Source organism: Microtus oregoni, unplaced genomic scaffold (genome assembly GCF_018167655.1).
Source record: "Microtus oregoni isolate MIOR12 unplaced genomic scaffold, Mior012 000086F_ref0000336, whole genome shotgun sequence".
Classification (NCBI taxonomy): Eukaryota; Metazoa; Chordata; class Mammalia; order Rodentia; family Cricetidae; genus Microtus; species Microtus oregoni.
This window is the reverse complement of record NW_024544552.1, coordinates 3747220-3766543: the sequence shown is the minus strand read 5'-3', so window position 1 is coordinate 3766543 and position 19324 is coordinate 3747220. Positions and strand designations below refer to the sequence as shown.

Here is a 19324-nt window from a genome sequence, read left to right as displayed (position 1 = left end):
AGGGTTGGGTCACGCTTTGGGTGGGGTGTTAGTATTCCTATATTCATTACCCAGAGCATGGGTACCTGTGCCAAACCTGGATGTCATTTCCGGCCTACACTGGGCAGATTTTAAAGGTTTCAAGTGTGGACTGGTTAGAGTTGTCACCAACAGGTGCTCCTGGGGCTCTGCGGGTGCCAACCAGGTGCCGCGCTTTGCTTCTATTTCCTGTCTCCCTGGTTGGACTCGGGGAGGGAGGGGGTATGCTGCGGGTTGCATTCCTGCGTCTCTGTCACACAGTTGCTGCTGGCACCATGTCTGGAGGTACTCGAGAAGGATATGGGGGTACCTGGGATGTGGGAGTAGGGCTGTGTATGCTGGTCCCCGAGAGGAGTGTAGGGGTGTGTCCACAGCTCCACTGGGTTCGGAAGCTCCCAGGGAGAGGGCACAGACCACAGGTGTCTTGTGGTCCCCCAGCCCTTGATTCTTTCCTGTTGTCTTTCTCAGTGCCTACGGTCTCGTTATCTGAACTACGGTCACTCCTAGCCTCAGGCAGGGCCCGGCTCTTCGATGTTCGATCTCGGGAGGAGGCAGAAGCTGGTACCATCCCCGGGGCACTCAACATCCCTGGTATAGGATTTCTTGTATTGGCAGAGTGACAGTCCGAGTTGGTCTTAGCTAAAGGGGCCTCACTCAGGGTAGGGATGATGCTGGTAGAGATAGAGATGGCCTTATATCTGCTCAAGCCAGCCCTCGGGTTCCCTAGAGAAAAACCGAATGGAGAATCCTGGCAGTAGAACTAGCTTATCCAGTTTGAGGGGGCAGCAGGCAGCCAGAGGGGTAGATCAGCCCCTATATACATGGCTTGCCTGAAGCTGGATTCCCTAATCCACCTGATCCTCTACCGCCTCCTTAGGACCCAGAAAGCGGCTGCATTGTTGGCCTAACTTCCTGCAATGGCAGGCTCTTCCTTGTCTTTGAGGTTGGGGTGGGGTGGGGGGTGGCCACCATAGGTGGACAATCTCTGCAGACCGGCCAGGACTCCGCTCTTGAGGTCCACATTGTGAACCCCAATGTGCCACTGGCTCTCCGTTTTTGTCCTCTCTCAGTGTCTGAGTTGGAAAGCGCCTTGACCATGGACCCAGCTGCTTTCCGAGCTTTGTACAGTGCTGAGAAGCCAAAGCTTGAAGACAAGAATCTCGTTTTCTTCTGTCAGCTGGGCAAGCGAGGCTCCCAGGCCACACAGCTGGCACAAGGTCTTGGATACACAGGGTACGACAAGGCGTGAGACTTGCTGACTGGGGACTGCCTGGGGCCGGCCTACAGGACCTAGTCCTTTCTCAACATTCTTTTTCTTCACAGGGCTCGACACTATGCTGGGGCCTATAAGGAATGGCTGGAGAAAGAGGGCTAGGTAGAAGGCTTAGGGGTCGTGACCCTTCTCATAACCACCTTGCAGGGTTGCACAAGCCCTTATAGTGTTTTGTACATGAAAAACTCAAATAAAGAACATTTAATCAAGTATTACAAGCATTTAATTTGGTAGGTGGACAAAAATGGTTCCAATGTTAATCTAGTTCTGAGAGTTTATTGTAGGATCCTTGTCCATTCGTTTGTCTGTTATCTGCTACCCAATCTGAAGTGGACCAAGGGCAGCAATGTCCAGCCCAGAATGCATATCAAGTAATCACCTAATAGCTTTAGAGTTTTTTTTTTAATATTTTATTTATTTATTATGTATACAATTTTCTGTCTGTGTGTATGCCTGAAGGCCAGAAGAGGGCGCCAGACCTCTTTACAGGTGGTTGTGAGCCACCATGTGGTTGCTGGGAATCGAACTCTGGTCCTTTGGAAGAGCAGGCAATGCTCTTAACCACTGAGCCATCTCTCCAGCCCCTAGCTTTAGAGTTTTGAAGCTAGGTGTGTTCAGTCCCAGCTACTTGGGAGGCTGAATCTAGTTCAGTTCCTGGCCAGTCTGGTAACAAGCAAGACTGAAGAGCTTGTTCTGGCCCAGGCATGGTGGCACAAGCCTTTAATCTCAGCACTCAGGAGGCAAAGGCATGTAGTGGGAACAGCAGGCTACGTTTCTGCCACCCGGCTCCCGGCCGCCTGGCTAGCTTATGCCCCGAAATAACAACACACAAACTAACTGTATTCATTTAAACACTGCTTGGCCCATTAGCTCTAGCCTCTTACTGGCTAACTCTCACATCTTGATTAAGCCATATCTATTAATATGTGTAGCACCACGAGGTGGTGGTTTACTGGGAAGATTCTAACCTGTGTCTGTCTTGGGTCAGAGATCATGGCGACTGCCTCATTTCCCTTCTTCCCAGCATTCTGTTCTGTCTACTCCACACACCTATGTTCTGACCTATCAGGCCAAACAGTTTCTTTATTAACCAATGAAAGTAACACATAGACAGATGACCCTCCTACATCAAAGGCGAGCAGATCTCTAAGAGGCCAGCCTGGTTTACACAGTGAGTTCCAGCTCAACCAAGGGTCTGTAGAGAGAGAGCTAGTTCCAGGGATCTGATGCCCTCTTCTGACCTCCTTGGGCACCAGGTTTGCAAAAAGCACAGATACATACATGCAAGCAAGATAGTCGTACACATAAATATTTTTTAAAAAAGGAACTTTTTAGCTATGTGTGATAGAACGTGTCTAATCCCAGTACTTTGGAGATGGAAGCAGAAGGATTATAGATTTGAGGCCAGCCTAGGCTTCATAGTAAAAAACTTAAAAGCTTGGACACTTTTGATTTTATGGGCTCCTCTTATGTTTCCAATATGCAGCTACAAACAACAGACTGCTGTCTTTACCAGTCCTTTTTGTTGTCTACATGGGTAGGACATATGCCTTTTGTACAAAATTAGCAGAATCATGTAACAGCTACATGTCTTTCAGAACCTAAAATGGCACTTTATAGAAAATGCTTACCCATTACTGCTTGAGATTTACAGCTCCTCAGCCCCAATTCCACCTTCCTCAGATTCTAGAACTGGATTAAGGTAATGAAGTTACCTATGAACTAGTGGTAGTAACATATATATAAAACTCTGAATTCAGAAGGGTGGCTCCTTCCATGGGTCCTGAGTTCAATTCCCAGCAACCACATGGTGGCTCAGAAGGGTGGCTCACGCTCACGCCTTTAAATTCAGTACTTGGGAGACAGAGACAGGTGGATCTCTGTGAGTTAGAGGCCAGCCTGGTCTACAGAGCGAGTTCTAAGACAGCCAGGGCTACACAGAGAAACCCTGTCTCAAAAACAAAAACAAGACAAAAAGAAACCTAAAACACACAGAAAAACTCTCTGAATTCAATTCCCAGTATCACCACAAAAAACAAAATAGCAACAAAGAAGCACTGGGGTTGGGTAGGAAGTGTGCCTGTATCAAGCTATTTGGGAGTTTGAGGCTAAGTCACTGTGGGAAATAATCTTAAGAAGATAAGTACAAAGCCGGGCAGTGGTGGCGCATGCCTTTAATCCCAGCACTCGGGAGGCAGAGGCAGGCGGATCTCTGTGAGTTTGAGACCAGCCTGGTCTACAAGAGCTAGTTCCAGGACAGGCTCCAAAACCACAGAGAAACCCTGTCTCAAAAAACAAAAAAAAAATAATAAAAAGAAAAGAAAATAAGTACATTTAGACCAGGACTGGTGGTGAATGTCTGTAAGGTAGGAGACTGAAGCAGGAGTATCACATTCAAGGTCTGTCTAGGATACAGACTTAAGTTCAAAGCCAGCCTGGTCAATTTAGTGAGAAACTCAAAAATTTACAAAGGACTTTATATAGAGCTCAGCGGGAGAGCACTTGCCTACTTACCACCAATAAATGAATAAATCAATATATGTATATGTCAGATACCTACCAGTCAGATATGGTGACATACACTGTTAGTTCCAGCCCTCGGGAAACAGGCAGATCTGAGTGCAAGGCCAGCCTGGTCTACAGAGCTGAGTTCCAGAACAGTCAGGGCTATGTAGAGAACTCTTGTCTCAACCCAAATAAACTATCAACAAGGAGCTTAACAGCAACTTGCAAATTCTTACTGAAATAAGTCTCACTGAAAAGTTGATCTACCCTAGGGTGGTAGATCATTTGGATATTCTTTTGAGATACTGAATTTTTTTGTTGTTGTTTTTGAGAGACGTTTCTTGTAGCTTTGGAGCCTGTCCTGGACTAGCTCTTGTAGACCAGGCTGGTCCCAAACTCACAGATATCTGCCTGCCTCTGCCTCCCAAGTGCTGGAGATATTAAAATGTTTTTGTGGGGGCTGGAGAGGTGGCTCAGAGGTTAAGAGCACTGGCTGCTTTTCCAAAGGACCCAGGTTCAATTCCCAGCACCCAAATGGCAGCTTACAATTGTTTGTAACTGGTCCAGAGGATTCGGCACCCTCACAGACCTACATGTAGGTAAAACACTAATGCACATGAAATTTTTTAAAGATTAATTTAAAATTTGTGTGTGTGAATGTGTTAATTGCCTTAACTGCTTTCCACCTTTAGTTTTTGAGGCAGTCTCTTACTGAACCTGAAACTCAAGGATTTGGCCAGGCATGTTGGGCAGGCAATGGAGCTTCAGAATTCACCTGTCTTTGCCCCTCAAGGGCTAGAGTTACAGGCATATGCCATCACCTCTGGCTTTTTTTTTTTTTTTTTTTTTTTCCGAGACAGGGTTTCTCTGTGGTTTTGGAGCCTGTCCTGGAACTAGCTCTTGTAGACCAGGCTGGTCTCGAACTCACAGAGATCCGCCTGCCTCTGCCTCCCAGAATGCTGGGATTAAAGGCGTGCACCACCACACCGCCACCACTGCCCGGCCACCTCTGGCTTTTTACATGGATTCTGGGGATCTGAATTCAGGTCCTGAGGATTTTGCAACAAGCCTTTTCCCCAGTTCTAATGGAAAAATAGTTTAGCAGGTGTGGTGGTACACGCCTGTAAGCCCTGCTCTGGGGCAGATGCAGAGGCAATGCTAGCAGGATTTCTTTAGGTTCTAGTCTGGGCTGAGCTACTGTGAGTTCTGTGCAGCCACAGCAACATACCAAGACCCTGTCTCGAAAGGAAAAAGCTCCTGGTTGTGCACACCTTTAATCCCAGCAGTGGGAGGCAGAGGAAGTTGAATCTGAGTGTGAGGCCAGCTTGGTCTGTGTGGTGAGTTCTAGGTCAGCCAGGGCTACATGGGGAGACACTACCAAAAACAAATCAGCAGGTGGACAAAATCTACATATGGGCTGGTGAGATGGGTCAACAACTAAAGAAAGGCTCCTGCTGCCAAGAGGTAGAAAGACAGACCAACTCTGTAGATTGTCCTCTGATCTCACATGGGTGGCATGTGCCCATACCCAAAACATAAATATTTTTATAACCACATGAAGTATTCCTTGGCTGGTGAAATCGTTCAGCAATTAAAAGCACTGATCCCTGGCTCTTCTTCCAGAATGCCTGGGTGTGATTCCCAGCACCCACATGGGAGCTCATGACCGTCTGTCACCCCAGTCCCAGGGGGGTCTCCTCAGTCACCAGGCACATGTGTGGGAAGACTGGCACGCAGACAGAACACCCATACACATACAGTCGAATGAAAATTGAAAATATTTGCAGGGTGGCGGTGGCACCCACCTTTGACTCCAGCATGGTCAGCCCCGCCCACAGAGTGAGACAGTCAGAGATACACAGAGAAACTATTTCGAAAGCAAAACAATGTCCCTCACCAAAAAAAAAAAAAAAAGAAAGAAAGAAAGAAAAGAAAATTAAAGGACTTGTTCCTTTAGCTAGAAAAGCAGACTTGCTCAGGTATGTTTCCAATTTTCTGATTTTTTTTCAAGTGCTTAAAACAATTTATCAGACATTTCCTGTTTTCTTTGCTTTTTTCCTTCTTTTCCTCTGCTCTCCCACCCACCTGGATTCTCCATCGTTGACCCAGCCTACTTCTCCTGGACAACTTGAGTTTAGTTTTTGTTTGCACATGCTCACCAGGTTCTCCATTCCTCAGTCACCTGGCTCCCAGCCCAAGTCTGGAGATAAGAGTGGTATTCACCTTTGGGTCAGGTAAATGGCAGGTGTTAACACGTTTTTCCCCCAAAATTCAGTCTCTAACTCTGCAGTAGATTGGGAAATCTCTCCTGGATGTAACTTTTCTTGTCATGAGTGTACACACCCCTCCCAATACCTTTATTATGGTTCATAGTATTTAAGATTATAATTACTGAGACATAATTTATTTGCAACAAAATACAGTAGTGTGAATGCTTAGTTCATTGAAGGATCTTGTTTGTTTTTGACAAACCAAACAGGGTCTCATATCCTTTTAACTTTTTAATTTAATACAGATTTTACAGACAGGGTCTCATTGATTGAGTTGAATTTCAGATATTCCTGTCTCCGCTCCTGACTGCTGGAACACCCTAAGTGGTACCAGGGATTGAACCCAGCCCCAAAATTTTTTGTTTGGTTTTGGTTTTTCAAGTTCAGGCTTCTCTGTGTAGCTCTGGCCATCTTGGAACTCAGAGAAACCCTGTCTTGGAAAGAAAAAAAAAAAAAAAGAGGTACACCTGCATAGTGCCATCACCACCTGATCCCAAGATTGATTGATTGAGTCCTCCCATCCCTGCACCCCCCCATAGGGTGCCCCTGGCTGTCCTGGAACTCCCTCTATAGACCAAGCTGGTTTCGAACTCACAGAGATCTGGCTGCCTCTGTCTCCCAAGTGCTGGGATTAAAAGCATGTGCCACCACGTGAAGTTTATTTTAAAAAGCCGATTAGGCTGGTAAAATGGTTCAGTGAAATGGTTCATTTGCTGCCAAGACAACCTGAGTTCAATTCCCAAGATCTACAGGGTGGAAGAAAGAGAACCTACTATTGAAAGTGTGCTCTGACCGCCACACACACATAAATGTAATTTCAAAAAGTGGGGGTAGAAAGGAGGTGGGGGGAGGGGATGGGAGGAGAGGAGGAGGGGAAACTGGTTGGTATGTGAAATAAATGGTCACTGGGGGCCGGGGAGATAGATAGCTTAGTGGTCAAGAGCATTTCTTTCTTTCTTTTTTTTTCAGGGAGGGGGGCATTGAGAAAGGGGGTTTCTCTGTGTAGCAGCCCTGGTTGTCCTGGAACTTGCTAAACTAGGCTGGCCTCAAACTCAGAGATCCGCCTACCTCCACCTCCTGAGTGCTGAGATTAAAGGCATACACCACCATGCCCAGCTGCAAGTCAAGAACATTTCTTGGAGAGGACCTGGTTCAAGTCCCTGCACTCACACAGCTGACCAGAGTTGTTGGTAACTCCAGTTCCAGGGCACCTGCTGCCTTCTTCTGACCCAGGTATCAGACACATACATGGTACACAGATAGAAACACTCATATGTAAGACTATGACAATTCTGAAGCCATTTCTGACAATTCTTTTTTTTTTTTTTTTTTTTTTTTTTTGGTTTTTCGAGACAGGGTTTCTCTGTGGCTTTGTAACCTGTCCTGGAACTAGCTCTTGTAGACCAGGCTGGTCTCGAACTCACAGAGATCTGCCTGCCTCTGCCTCCCGAGTGCTGGGATTAAAGGCGTGCACCACCATCTCCTGGCTATTTCTGACAATTCTGAATCCTCTCAGCCTCTGTGCCATAGTGCTTCCCCTCCTCCCCTGGGAACCAAGGACCTAACAGCTACACATGCACGTACTCAGTTCCTGAACAATTATACCCATATATGTATGTTTTGATTCGGTCCCCTGAGAAACAGGGTCAAAATGACCTCTTACCTCATCTGATCTGGCAACAGCTCTCCAGCCAGTTATTGGTAATAGCCCTTTTGAATAAGCCAATCACAACCCCCCTTTGCCTCTGTGGCCTTCTCCTTTAAAAGTAACCTGTGCCAGCTATTCGAGGTCTCTCAGCTTCCCGAATGCTGAGGGACCCTGTCATGACAGAATTAATAAAATCCTCATGCTTTTGCATCAGTTGTGGTGTGTGAGGTGGTCTCTGGGGGTGACTCCTCCTCGGTGTTTGGACGCTAGAGTCCAACACATACACATAAAATAAAAGGAGTAAACCTAAAAAAAAAAACTTACTAAAATAAAATGAGTCCTTTTTTTTTTTTCTTTTCCTTTTCAAAACAAAAAATTCTAAGCGAGTGAGACAGGACCTTGCTATGTAGTCCTGGCTGGTCTCCAGCTTGCAGCAATCCTCCTGTGTCGTTCCAAATGCTGGGGTTACGTCTGCGAGTCAGTATGTCTTTTTCTTTTTTTCTCTGTGATGCTGAGGGTTGAATCCAGGTCTTCGTGCATGCCAGGCAAACGCTCCATCAACAGAACTTTTGGAGTCCAGGAATGGAGCCAGTCAGTTTGATTTCCGGAGAACAAACTCCATGCCTGTATGGCCCCTCGATCTTTAAATACCTATTAGAGGGAATAAATAATTAATGGTCAGAAGTTTGGGAGATTGTTTTGTGTCAACCTAAAGGGATAGTGCGAGGTTGGGTGATTTTAAGATGACAATGGGTTGGTTAAGTATATTTATTTATGCCTAGAAGACCCAGCTCAAGGCAGACCATTGGTTTACCACCTCCACAAGGGCTGAGCTCTTTTTTTTTTTTTAAAAGTGTATATATAATATATATATATATATAATTTATTTATTTTAATTTTATCTACATTGGTGTTTAGCCTGCATGCATGTCTGTGTGAGGGTGTTGGATCTTAGAGTTATACAGACAGGTGTGAGCTGCCCTATGGATGCAGGTCCCCTGGAGGAGCAGTTTTCTCTTCGCCACTGAGTCGTCTCTCCTACCCCTAGCCTTAGCTCTTTAGTGAAAGGGATCTTTATTTCATTGTTAGAACTAACCATGAAACCCAAACATGGCATCCATTCAGTAAGTGAGCTTAGAAATTCTGAGGGGAGGGGCTGGAGAGATGGCTCAGCGGAGCATTGCCTGCTCTTCCAAAGGTCCTGAGTTCAATTCCCAGCAACCACATGGTGGTTCACAACCATCTGTAATGAGGTCTGGTGCCCTCTCCTGGCCTGCAGGCATACACACAGACAGAACATTGTATACATAATAAATAAATAAATATTTAAAAAAAATTCTGAGGGGAAAGCTGGGAATACTAATGAGTGGGGAATGGCTTATTGTGGAAAGGGATTGTTGGGGTCTGGGTCTGCTAACCATAACTGAGTAGCTACCACGAGGCACTTTTAGCTACTTCATCACCTTCACTATTTGTAAAATGGGAATTATAAGGTTTATGGCCCTTCCAGGTATGGTGGCTCGTGTCTAGATTCCCAGCACGTGAGAGGCTGAGGCAGAAAGGTTGCCATGAGTTCAAGGCCAGCCTCAACTATAGCAAAATTTTCTCTGTGGCTTTCCGTGATAGTTTAATCCCCATGAAATACCTGTCACAGAGAGCATATGGTTTGTTGCTGTAGGAAGACCTTCAGCTTGTAAGTACTTGCCTACTGGGGCGTGGCCTCTTATACTATATATGCGGATAAAAAAATCCAGGTCTGTCCCTTTTCTTCTTCCCCTGCTCCTTTTCCGGCTGCTGTTCTTTTTGGATTGCGTGATCCAACCGGTCAAGAGGAGGATTCTGATTTGTGAGTTTACCCCTAAATAAATAACTATTTCTCAATTCTGAGCTAGTGTGGGATTTCTTTTAAGTGTCCGTTCACTGCTTCAGTTTGTATACATGTATACTAGTGTAAGTAATAAACATTAAGAAGCCAGGTGGTGGTGGCTCACCCCTTCAATCCTAGCACTTGGGAGGCAGAGGCAGGTGGCTCTCTGAGTTTGAGGCCAGCCTGGTCTACAGAGTGAGTGCCAGGGCAGCCAGGGCTACACAGAGAAATGTTATCTTGAGAAACCAAAGGCATCGCATGCATGCAGATGACAGCGTTTTACAAATGAATGTACTCATTTGACCAGTACTGTGTGGGACAGAAAAATATACACCATATGGTTTAATAAAACATGTTGAGGCTTGCCTTGTGGCTAAGTTTTGTTCATGGACCATGGCTACATAAAAGAGGGTATGTTGTCAGATATAATGGCACACACCTGTAATTCTAGTAGCGGGGAGGCTGAGGCTACAGAATCCTGTTTCAAGAGGGGAGGTAGTGATGGTTAATCTTGATGCTAACTTGACTTAGAATCTTTTTTTTTTAAATATTTATTTATTTATTATGTATACAATATTCTGTCTGTGTGTATGTCTCCAGGCCAGAAGAGGGCACCAGACCTCATTACAGATGGTTGTGAGCCACCATGTGGTTGCTGGGAATTGAACTCAGGACCTTTGGAAGAGCAGGCAATGCTCTTAACCTCTGAGCCATCTCTCCAGCCCTTGACTTAGAACCTTATAGGAGACAGACCTCTGGGTACATCTGTGAGACTTAACTGAGGTCCCTAAATGTGGACCCCTGGGCTGGTACAGTACTGAACAAAAAGAGGAAGGCGAGCTGAGTGCCAGCCTTCATCTTTCTCTGCTTTCCGACTGTGGAGGCCATGTGAGCAGCTGCCTTACCCTCCTGCTGCTGCAGCTGGAGCTGTTCTCTCTGCCATGCTCCACCCCCCACAGCAGACTGACTCGAGCTGCAAGGTTACTCTTGTCGGGTATTTTCTCACAGCAGTGGGAACAGTAATCTACTCCTTAGCACAGGGTAAGCGGATAAACACACTCTATGCATCATATAATACATGATATATATTTCTGTGGATCAAAGGTCGAGAATATGGAAACCACCAAGAACGGTGTATTATCTTGAGGTAAAGACATCCCTATAGCTATGACTCAACACCAGAAGCCATAGAACAAGCTGACGATACCAGGCGTGGTGGTGCACACCTTTAATCCCAGGACTCGGTAAGCAGAGGCAGGAGAATGAGTTTGAGACCAACCTAGTAGCCTATGGAGTGAAATTCACTCAAAAACAGAATGTGGTGTGTTGCAAGGAGCGGGGCCTGCTTGTTCATCCTGGCCGCCGGCTAGCTTAGCCCCGAAATAACCACACAGAAATTAAATCAGTGCTTGGCCCATTAGCTCTAGCCTCTTATTGGCTAACTCTCACAACTTGATTTAACCCATTTATATTAATCTGTATATCACCACGTGGCAGTGGCTTACCGCCAACGATTCAGCACGTCTGACTCTGGCAGCGGCTCCATAGTGTCTCTCTCTGACTCTGCCTCCTTTCTCTCAGCATGTCATTTAGTTTTCCCCACCTACCTAAGTTCTGTCCTATCAACAGGCCCAAAGCAGTTTCTTTATTAACTAACGAAAGCAACACAAAGACAGAAGGACCTCCTACACCAGTGGTGCAGTGGTAGCCCACGCCTCTCTTTAACGGGCACTCTGATGAAGAGGGAGGAAGATCTCTGAGTTTGAGGTCAACCTGGTCTACAGAGTGAGTTCCAGGACAACCAAGGCAACACAAACCCTGTCTCAAAAACAACAACAATAACCACCAACCAACCAACCAACAACAACAACAAAAAAAAAACCACCAAAAATAAATTAAGTAAAATCTAAACAATTAAGCAAAGCCTTCCGCATGATACATGGCTACACTGGTAAACAGGTGCATAGACACACAAGTCAGAAGGAACAGCAACTGGGAAATGTTCAACTGATAGCATACATAGGAGGGCTAATTCATTTCATATGGAAAGAACACTTACAAATCTGTAAGAAAGGCTGGGCGGTGGTGGCGCACGCCTTTAATCCCAGCACTCGGGAGGCAGAGACAGGTGGATCTTTGTGAGTTCGAGGCCAGCCTGGTCTATAAGAGCTAGTTCCAGGACAGGTTCCAAAGCTACAGAGAAACCCTGTCTCGAAAAAAAAAAAAAATCTGTAAGAAAAAACAATTATCCTGCTATAGTTTGTACAAGGTTTGGGTGTCCCCTAATGGACCATGTGTTGGACTTGGTCACCAGAGTAGGTGACTGAAAGGTTCTATAGGTCTTTAAGAATGAAGGCAGGGGGCTGGAGAGATTCTTTAAGAATGAAGGCAGGGGGCTGGAGAGATGGCTCAGCGGTTAAGAGCATTGCCTGTTCTTCCAAAGGTCCTGAGTTCAATTCCCAGCAACCACATGGTGGCTCACAACCATCTGTAATGAGGTCTCGTGCCCTCTTCTGGCCTGCAGGCATACACACAGATAGAACATTGTATACATACTAAATAAATAAATATTTAAAAAAAATTAAAAAAAAAAAAGAATGAAGGCAGGGCCGGGCGATGGTGGCGCACGCCTTTAATCCCAGCACTTGGGAGGCAGAGGCAGGCGGATCTCTGTGAGTTCAAGACCAGCCTGGTCCACAAGAGCTAGTTCCAGGACAGGCTCCAAAACCACAGAGAAACCCTGTCTCGAAAAACCAAAAAAAAAAAAAAAAAGAATGAGGGCAGGGTGTAGGTGTAGGCCTTTAATCTTAGAACTTGAGATCCAGAGGCAGGTAAATCTCAGTTCGAGGTCAGATTCTTACTGAGCAAGGATCTCTGAGTTCAAGACCAGCCAGGGCTAAATACTAAAATTGTCGTTTTTTTTTTTTTTTTTGTTTTGTTTTTTGGTTTTTTTTTTTTTTTTTTTTTGAGATAGAGATTCTCTATGTAGCTCTGGCTGTCCTGGAACTAGCTTTGTAGACCAGGCTGGCTTTGAACTCAGAGATCCTCCTGTCTTTGCTTCACAGGTGCTGCCCACACATGAGGAACTGAGTTCTAGTTCCCAGAGCACATGTTAAAAAGCCAGGATTAGTTGTATGTGCCTGTAACTCCAGTGCTGTGGTGGCTGGAGAAGGGGATCCTAGGGCGGGCGGGCTACTAGTCCAGCTGTAAATACAGTGAGGGACTCTATTTCAAGAAAAAAGGTGGAGCGTGACAGAGCAGGCCACCTGGCATCCTCCTCTGACTCTGCATGCTAGTGGGCGGGCATACCTGCTACATACAAGCATACATATCACCAAGAGAGAGGCGGGGAGAGGGAGGAAGAGAGGGAGGGAGGAGGAAAGGCTGACAGGAGATCCTTGGGTTACTGTAAACCCTCAAAGGAGATTAAAGAATTTCTAGTGGTGTTTGGAGGCTGTCACAGGGGAAGCCTAGCTGCACAGTCTCTGCATCCTGGTTTGAGATGTGACTTTGCTTTGGAATGCATCCCTGCCATTGCCAACTGCCACGATTCAAGGTAGCTCAGAAAGCGCCCTCACAAGAATTGAGCTGGTGGGCTGGAGAGACGTTGTTTCAGAGGTTAAGAGCACCAGTTGCTCTTTCAGAGTCCTGAGTTCAACCTCCAGCAACCACGTACGTGGTGGCTCACAACCATCTCTAGGGGGATCTGATGTCCTCTTCTGGCATAAGGGTGTACATGCAGACAGAGCACTCATACATAAAATAAGTAAATTAAATCCCACCCCCCCCCCAAAAAAATAGAAAGAAATGAAAAGAATTGAGCTGATGCCTCTGGAGGAGCCTCAGAAATTCCAGGTTTTAGCCGGGCGAAGGTGGCGCATGCCTTTAATCCCAGCACTCGGGAGGCAGAGGCAGGCGGATCTCTGTGAGTTCGAGACCAGCCTGGTCTACAGAGCTAGTTCCAGGACAGGCTCCAAAGCCATAGAGAAACCCTGTCTCGAAAAACCAAAAAAAAAAAAAAAAAAAAAGAAATTCCAGGTTTAACACTCGGGTTTAACAGGCCCCTGTGGCGTCAAGGATTTTGTAACATCGAGGAAAAGCTGACGGGTATCTTAGCTAGGGTTTCTACTGCTGTGCTACACCTCTATAACCAAAAGCACCTTGGGGAGGGAAGGGCTCTTTTCAGCTTTACTGTCAGCCAGTCTGGTGGGACACTTTCCCAGTTGAGGTCCTCTCTTCCCAAATGACTCCATTTTGTGTCAAATAAAACTAGCCAGCATACTAGCATATATTCCAATTTGAAAAAGAAAATTGAAGCAAGGTGTGGTAAAGGAGGCTGAAGAATAAGGATGGTCAAGAGTTCAAGGCTAAGCTAGACCACATAATGAGAAGCCAGGACAAGCCTGAATAATACAATGAATCCCTGTTTCATCCTGTTTCCAAATAAAATAAAAATAAAGACTGTGATATAGATATAAATAATTTGCATTGGTATGGATTTTGGTCTAATGATACAAATTTAAGGTCAATTTTGTTATATGTATATTTCTGCTCTTGATTAAGGTATTGTGTTTGTGCAGCTCATTTAAAAATGTAATGTATAGGTGGCTGGAGAGATGGCTTGGAGGTTAAGAGCACTGACTGCTCTTCCTGAGGACCTGAGTTCAATTTCCAGCAACCACATGGTGGCTCACAACCATCTGTAATGAGATCTGGTGCCCTCTCTGGCGAGCAGGCATATATGCAGACAGAACACTATATACGTAATAAGTAAAAATCTTTTTTAAAAAAAGAATATACCTTTAAAAATGTAATGTATAATTAAGAAATACAGTTAATAGATAGGCATCTATAAAGGTCAAGCTTGTAGTTATGTTAGTTAGGTTTTCTAGATATATAGAGATATATTTCAGCTGGATAGATATTCCTCAAATCTTTCAGAGACCTTCAGAATATGGCATTTAAAATGTTTTAAGAATTTAGGATGCCAGGCAGTGGTGGCACACGCCTTTAATCCTAGCACTTGGGAGGTAGAGGCAGGTGGGTTTCTGTGAGTTCAAAGCCAGCATGGTCTATAAGGGCTAGTTCCGGGACAGGCTCAAAAAATAAAATAAAATAAAATAAGGACTTATCATGACAATGACACATCTGTTCCTGGCAGCACCAATATACTTCAAAAAGAAGATGGGCATCGAAGAGGCTCCTTATGGAGTTTGATAGCCATTTGGGCAAGAAACTGCTCTTGCCTGGACTGCTTGATGTTATGCTGTGTGAACTGGATATGCAGGACCCACAGAGAAATGACTGCTAAACTTGCCTAAAGGTGAGACGGTCCTTCAGGGCTCCTGCTTCATGAAAGAGTCTGCCAGATATTCTGCAGGACACAGAAGAATGCAACTGATGAACTTTACCATTACAAGGTAAAACAGATCTTTGAATTTTCTGCTTCATGGAAAAGTCTGCTGGATATTATGGGCCTGTAGGCTGAAGATGGATGCCCCAACAGTACAGAAGAACTTTGGGTGACTTTCCAGGTAGTGAGATGTCTCTGTCAATTCTAGAGTTTTGGAAATTGCTTACAATGCACTTCTTGTTAACTTAGGTAATATTATATCCTTCTGGGGTCTATGTTGGAGTTGAGGAATAGATAGTTATAACTATAGTTTTCCTTAGTTATGATAAAAGATAAAATAGATATAAATATTGCAACTATAATTCTTGCTTGATACTTGTTTGTTATATGTAATTTTACTATGTTAAAGTTAAAACACAGAAAAGGGGAAATGGTGTGGGAAGTCCCTTTGTATATGTGTTGCTTTTATTGCTTAAAGAATAAAAAAAGCTGCTTTCAGCCAATGGCTTCACAGAATATAGCCAGACCGGAAGAGATATAGAGAGAGAGTAGGTGTAATCAAAGAGACACCATGTAGCTGCCAGCGGGGAAAGACGTGAGCTGTCAGCTGGAATCTTGCTGGTAGGCCACAAGCCTCATGGCAAAATATAAAATAATGGAAATGGGTTAATTCTAGATGTAAGAGCTACCTAGCAATATACAAACAGTACTGCAAATAATATAGTTTCTGTGTAGTTATTTCAGGGCTGAGCAGCCGGGAACAAACAAGCAGTCTTCTATTACAGATGGGAGTGCCAAGTATCCACGGAAAACCTGAGAAAGCTTAAAAAGTAATTCTAGAAAATAATAGAAATGGGTTATAGGCCAAGCAGTGATTTCTTTAATACAATTTGTCTGGTTATTTCGAGTCTGGGCAGCCGGGAGTGAACAAGCAGCCTCCTACTAGAAGACTGGGTCTGCCAGGGTTGGTGGCGCACACCATTAATTCCAGCACTTGAGAGGCAGAGGCAGGCAGATCTCTGTGAGTTCGAGGTCAGTCTGATCTACAGCGCTAGTTCCAGGACAGTCAGGGCTGTTACACAAAGAAACCCCGACCCAGAAAAACAAAAACAGAGAAAGCAACAACAAAACACCAATATGACAGGCTGGAGAGATGGCTCAGAGTTAAGAGCACTGACTGTTCTTCCAGAGGTCCTGAGTTCAATTCCCAGCAACCACATGGTGGCTCACAGCCATCTGTAATGAGATCTGATGCCCTCTTCTGGACAGCAAGCAAGCATGCAGACAGAACATTGTATGCATAATAAATAAATAAATAAATAAATATTTCTTTGAAAAAAACACCAATATGACTAAAAATTCAGTGGGTCCTCTGAAAGAACGGTATACACTCTTAACCACTAAGCCACCATTCCTGCTCCTAATATTTATTTATTTAGATTTTTGTTTTGCTTTTTGAGACAAGCTTTCTCTGTGTAACTTTGGAACCTGTCCTGGAACTTGTTCTGTAGATTAAGCTGACCTTGAACGCACAGGGATTTGCTTGCACCACCACGACCAGGCTTATTTTTATTTTATTTTTTTAAAGGAAAGACTACCAGAAGAAAAGAATAATTAAACATTTTGTGCATTGCCAGGGCATAGTAGCTGGAAATTAAAAAAAAAACACTTTCACATATTTATTAGGTATAGTGTTCACGCTATAATCTTGGTTTTTAGAGAGGCTGAGACATCCTGAGTTCAAGGACATTTTGGGCTACACATTTTGGGCTACATACATCCTGAGTTTCAGACCAGCCTGGGCTAAAGGAAGACCACCCCAAACAAAGCCAAACTGTGTAAGGTCTCACCTTAGGACTTTAAATTTGTTTGAGAAGGAATAACATAGTTTGCACTTGGCAGGTACCCAGACATTTGTTTCAATTTAGTAGTACAAAGTTTTGTTCTTGGTTATGCATTGTCCTGTTTATTACGGTGCCAACCTTGAAGTCACAACTGTTTTTTGTTTGTTTCTGAGCAGAACTGCTGTTTTTATTTATTTGCACTTTCCTATCTCACCCAGTCATGCTTGGTAAACATGTCGTTGTTGTTATTACTGGCTTTTTGAGACAAAGTCTCCCTTTGTAGCTCTGGCTGTCCTGGAATTCACTATGTAGAATAAAGGGGTGTGCCACCATGCCCAGTGCAGCGGGCACTCTTAACTGCTAAGCCATCTCTCCAGCCTGTTTTTATTTTATTATTTATTTTTAACACCTTTCCCCCTCCCTCTCGAGACAGGGTTTCTCTTTGTAACAGTCCTGGCTATTCTAGATCAAGCTGGCCTTGAAGTCACAGAGATCCGCCTGCCTCTGCCTCCTGAATGCCCTCCTGAATGCTGGGATTAAAGGTGTGCGCCACCACTATCCCAGCTATTTATTTAATTTTACATACTAATCCCAACTTCCCCTCCCTCCCATCTGCTCCTCAGTGAGGGTAAGGCCTCCTCTGGGAAGTCAACTAAGTCTGTCCCCTGACTTTACTGAGGCAGGACCAAGGTCCCCCTGCCCCTTCCTAGGCTAAGCAAGGTATCTCTCAATAGAGAATAGGCTCCACAAAGTAAGTTTTAGGGTTAGATCCTGGTCTCACTGCCAGTGGCCCTGTTGTGCCTGAGTCCTAGGACCCCCAAGAAGACCACCACGGAGCCACACTTCCGAATGCAAAAGCAAGGTTTCCTCTGCTTCCCAGTCTGACACAGCAGATGGGGGGGGAGAAGGACCATCTACTATTGTAAGGGGTTTATAAAGACGAAAACCACAAAACAGTCATAAGGTTACAGTCTCAAAAGGCAAAATTACGTATCCTATATTATAATTGGTTAAAGATTAGGTAAAGCTCAGTTGTTAGTTCCTGATAGGCTATTAGTCTAAGGGGTTAGCACCCCTCCCCTTAAGTCCTCCAGACATCTGCTGACCCTTTGCTAACCACAGGGACTGGTTGAAATATTACCCAGCTGGTAGGGGAAGTTGGGTGGTCAACATTCTCTGTATGACTACAGGCAGGGGAATGGGCTGCAGTCAGCAACATTAATGTAACTTAGGTTTCTCCATTAGCTAATACTTCCCCTAAACAGGGGTCCCATGGCCTTCAGCTTATCCTGAGGGCTGGGGTGTCAGCCTTCAGCATTTCCTGGGGGCCGGGGTGTAGTTCAAGGGCTCCAAAGGGCCCAGCACAGAAATGGAATCTTTTCCGGCCTTTCAGCCCCACATACTGCTTAATTCCCCCGCCCCCCCCTCCCCCGCATTGTCACCTGCATTCAGGGGCCCTAGTTCAGTCCTATGCAGGTTCCCCAGCTGTCAGCCCAGAGTCAGTGAGTTCCCATTAGCTCCCGTCAGCCGATTCTGTGGGTTTTTTTTTTTTAAATGGGGTCTCTTTTAACCAAGGCTATTGTCAGATTTACTACCTTGTCAAGGATAGCCTTAAACTCTTAATTCTCCAGCCTCCCCCCCCACCCCCCACAGGGTCTCTCTCTTTTTTTTTTTTTTTCGAGACAGGGTTTCTCTGTGGTTTTGGAGCCTGTCCTGGAACCAGGCTGGTCTCGAACTCACAGAGATCCGCCTGCCTCTGCCTCCCGAGTGCTGGGATTAAAGGCGTGCGCCACCACCGCCCGGCTTCCCACACGGTCTCTTAAGTAGCTTTGGAGCCTTGGAATTTATCAGGCTGGCCTTGAACTCACGGAGATCTGCCTCCCAAGTGCTAAGATTAAAGATGTGTGCCACCACTGCCCGGCTTGTTTTTAAAGTGCTAGGTTACAGGCATAGACACTATGGGGTTTTGGTTATTTCCTTCCCTCTGCTGCCTCCTCCTCCTCCTGTTCTTCCTTCTCCTCCTCCTCTTCATTTTTTAATTTTGAGACAGGGTCTCATGAAGCCCAGGCTGATCTACAATTCACCGGGTACCTAAGACTGGCCTTGAACTTCCAATATTCCTGTAGCTATCTCTTGGGTGCTGGAATTACAGGCAGGTGCTGCGGTGTGAGATAGCCTTTTCTATAGGAAGATCCACAGCTCGAGGCCAGCTACAGCCACATAGCTAGCCCTGGTCTAGGGAAACAAAAACCAACCCAAATGTAAGGCTCAGCAATGGAGCTACTGACTAATCATACCCGTAAAAAAGACAAATCTCCTGTCATCCAGGGAACTGTAGGTCAGCTTTTATAAACTGGATGTTTTGTGTTGTTTGTGTATAGAGTTTCTTTTTGAAAGAATGTAACCAGAAGGACAGAGTAACCCAGTTTGGGGTAGGTACTCAAAGTATCTCTCCTCCTTTCTCCCAACTTCCCATATTAATATGTGTTTTTACTTATCAAGGAAGGAAGGGAGGGGGGAGGACTGTGCAGCATTGAGCAATTTTA

The 19324-nt window shown here is 45.1% G+C and overlaps 1 protein-coding gene across 3 annotated transcripts; it reads left to right on the top strand.

Moving 5' to 3' along the window:
- The first annotated feature begins 17 nt into the window (after positions 1–17).
- Positions 18–1503, top strand: Tstd1 (thiosulfate sulfurtransferase like domain containing 1). Of its 3 annotated transcripts, none has more exons than XM_041643491.1 (4): positions 18–303; positions 487–579; positions 1089–1251; positions 1342–1503. In XM_041643491.1, exons 1-4 carry the CDS (start codon positions 81–83, stop codon positions 1391–1393), a joined length of 531 nt encoding a protein of 176 aa, XP_041499425.1. In that variant the 5' UTR covers positions 18–80; the 3' UTR covers positions 1394–1503. The 3 variants fall into 3 exon arrangements, with proteins under 3 accessions (XP_041499425.1, XP_041499426.1, XP_041499424.1); XM_041643490.1 differs by having other exon boundaries at positions 92–303; positions 487–609; XM_041643492.1 differs by lacking the exon at positions 487–579 and having other exon boundaries at positions 31–303.
- The last annotated feature ends 17821 nt before the right edge of the window (positions 1504–19324 follow it).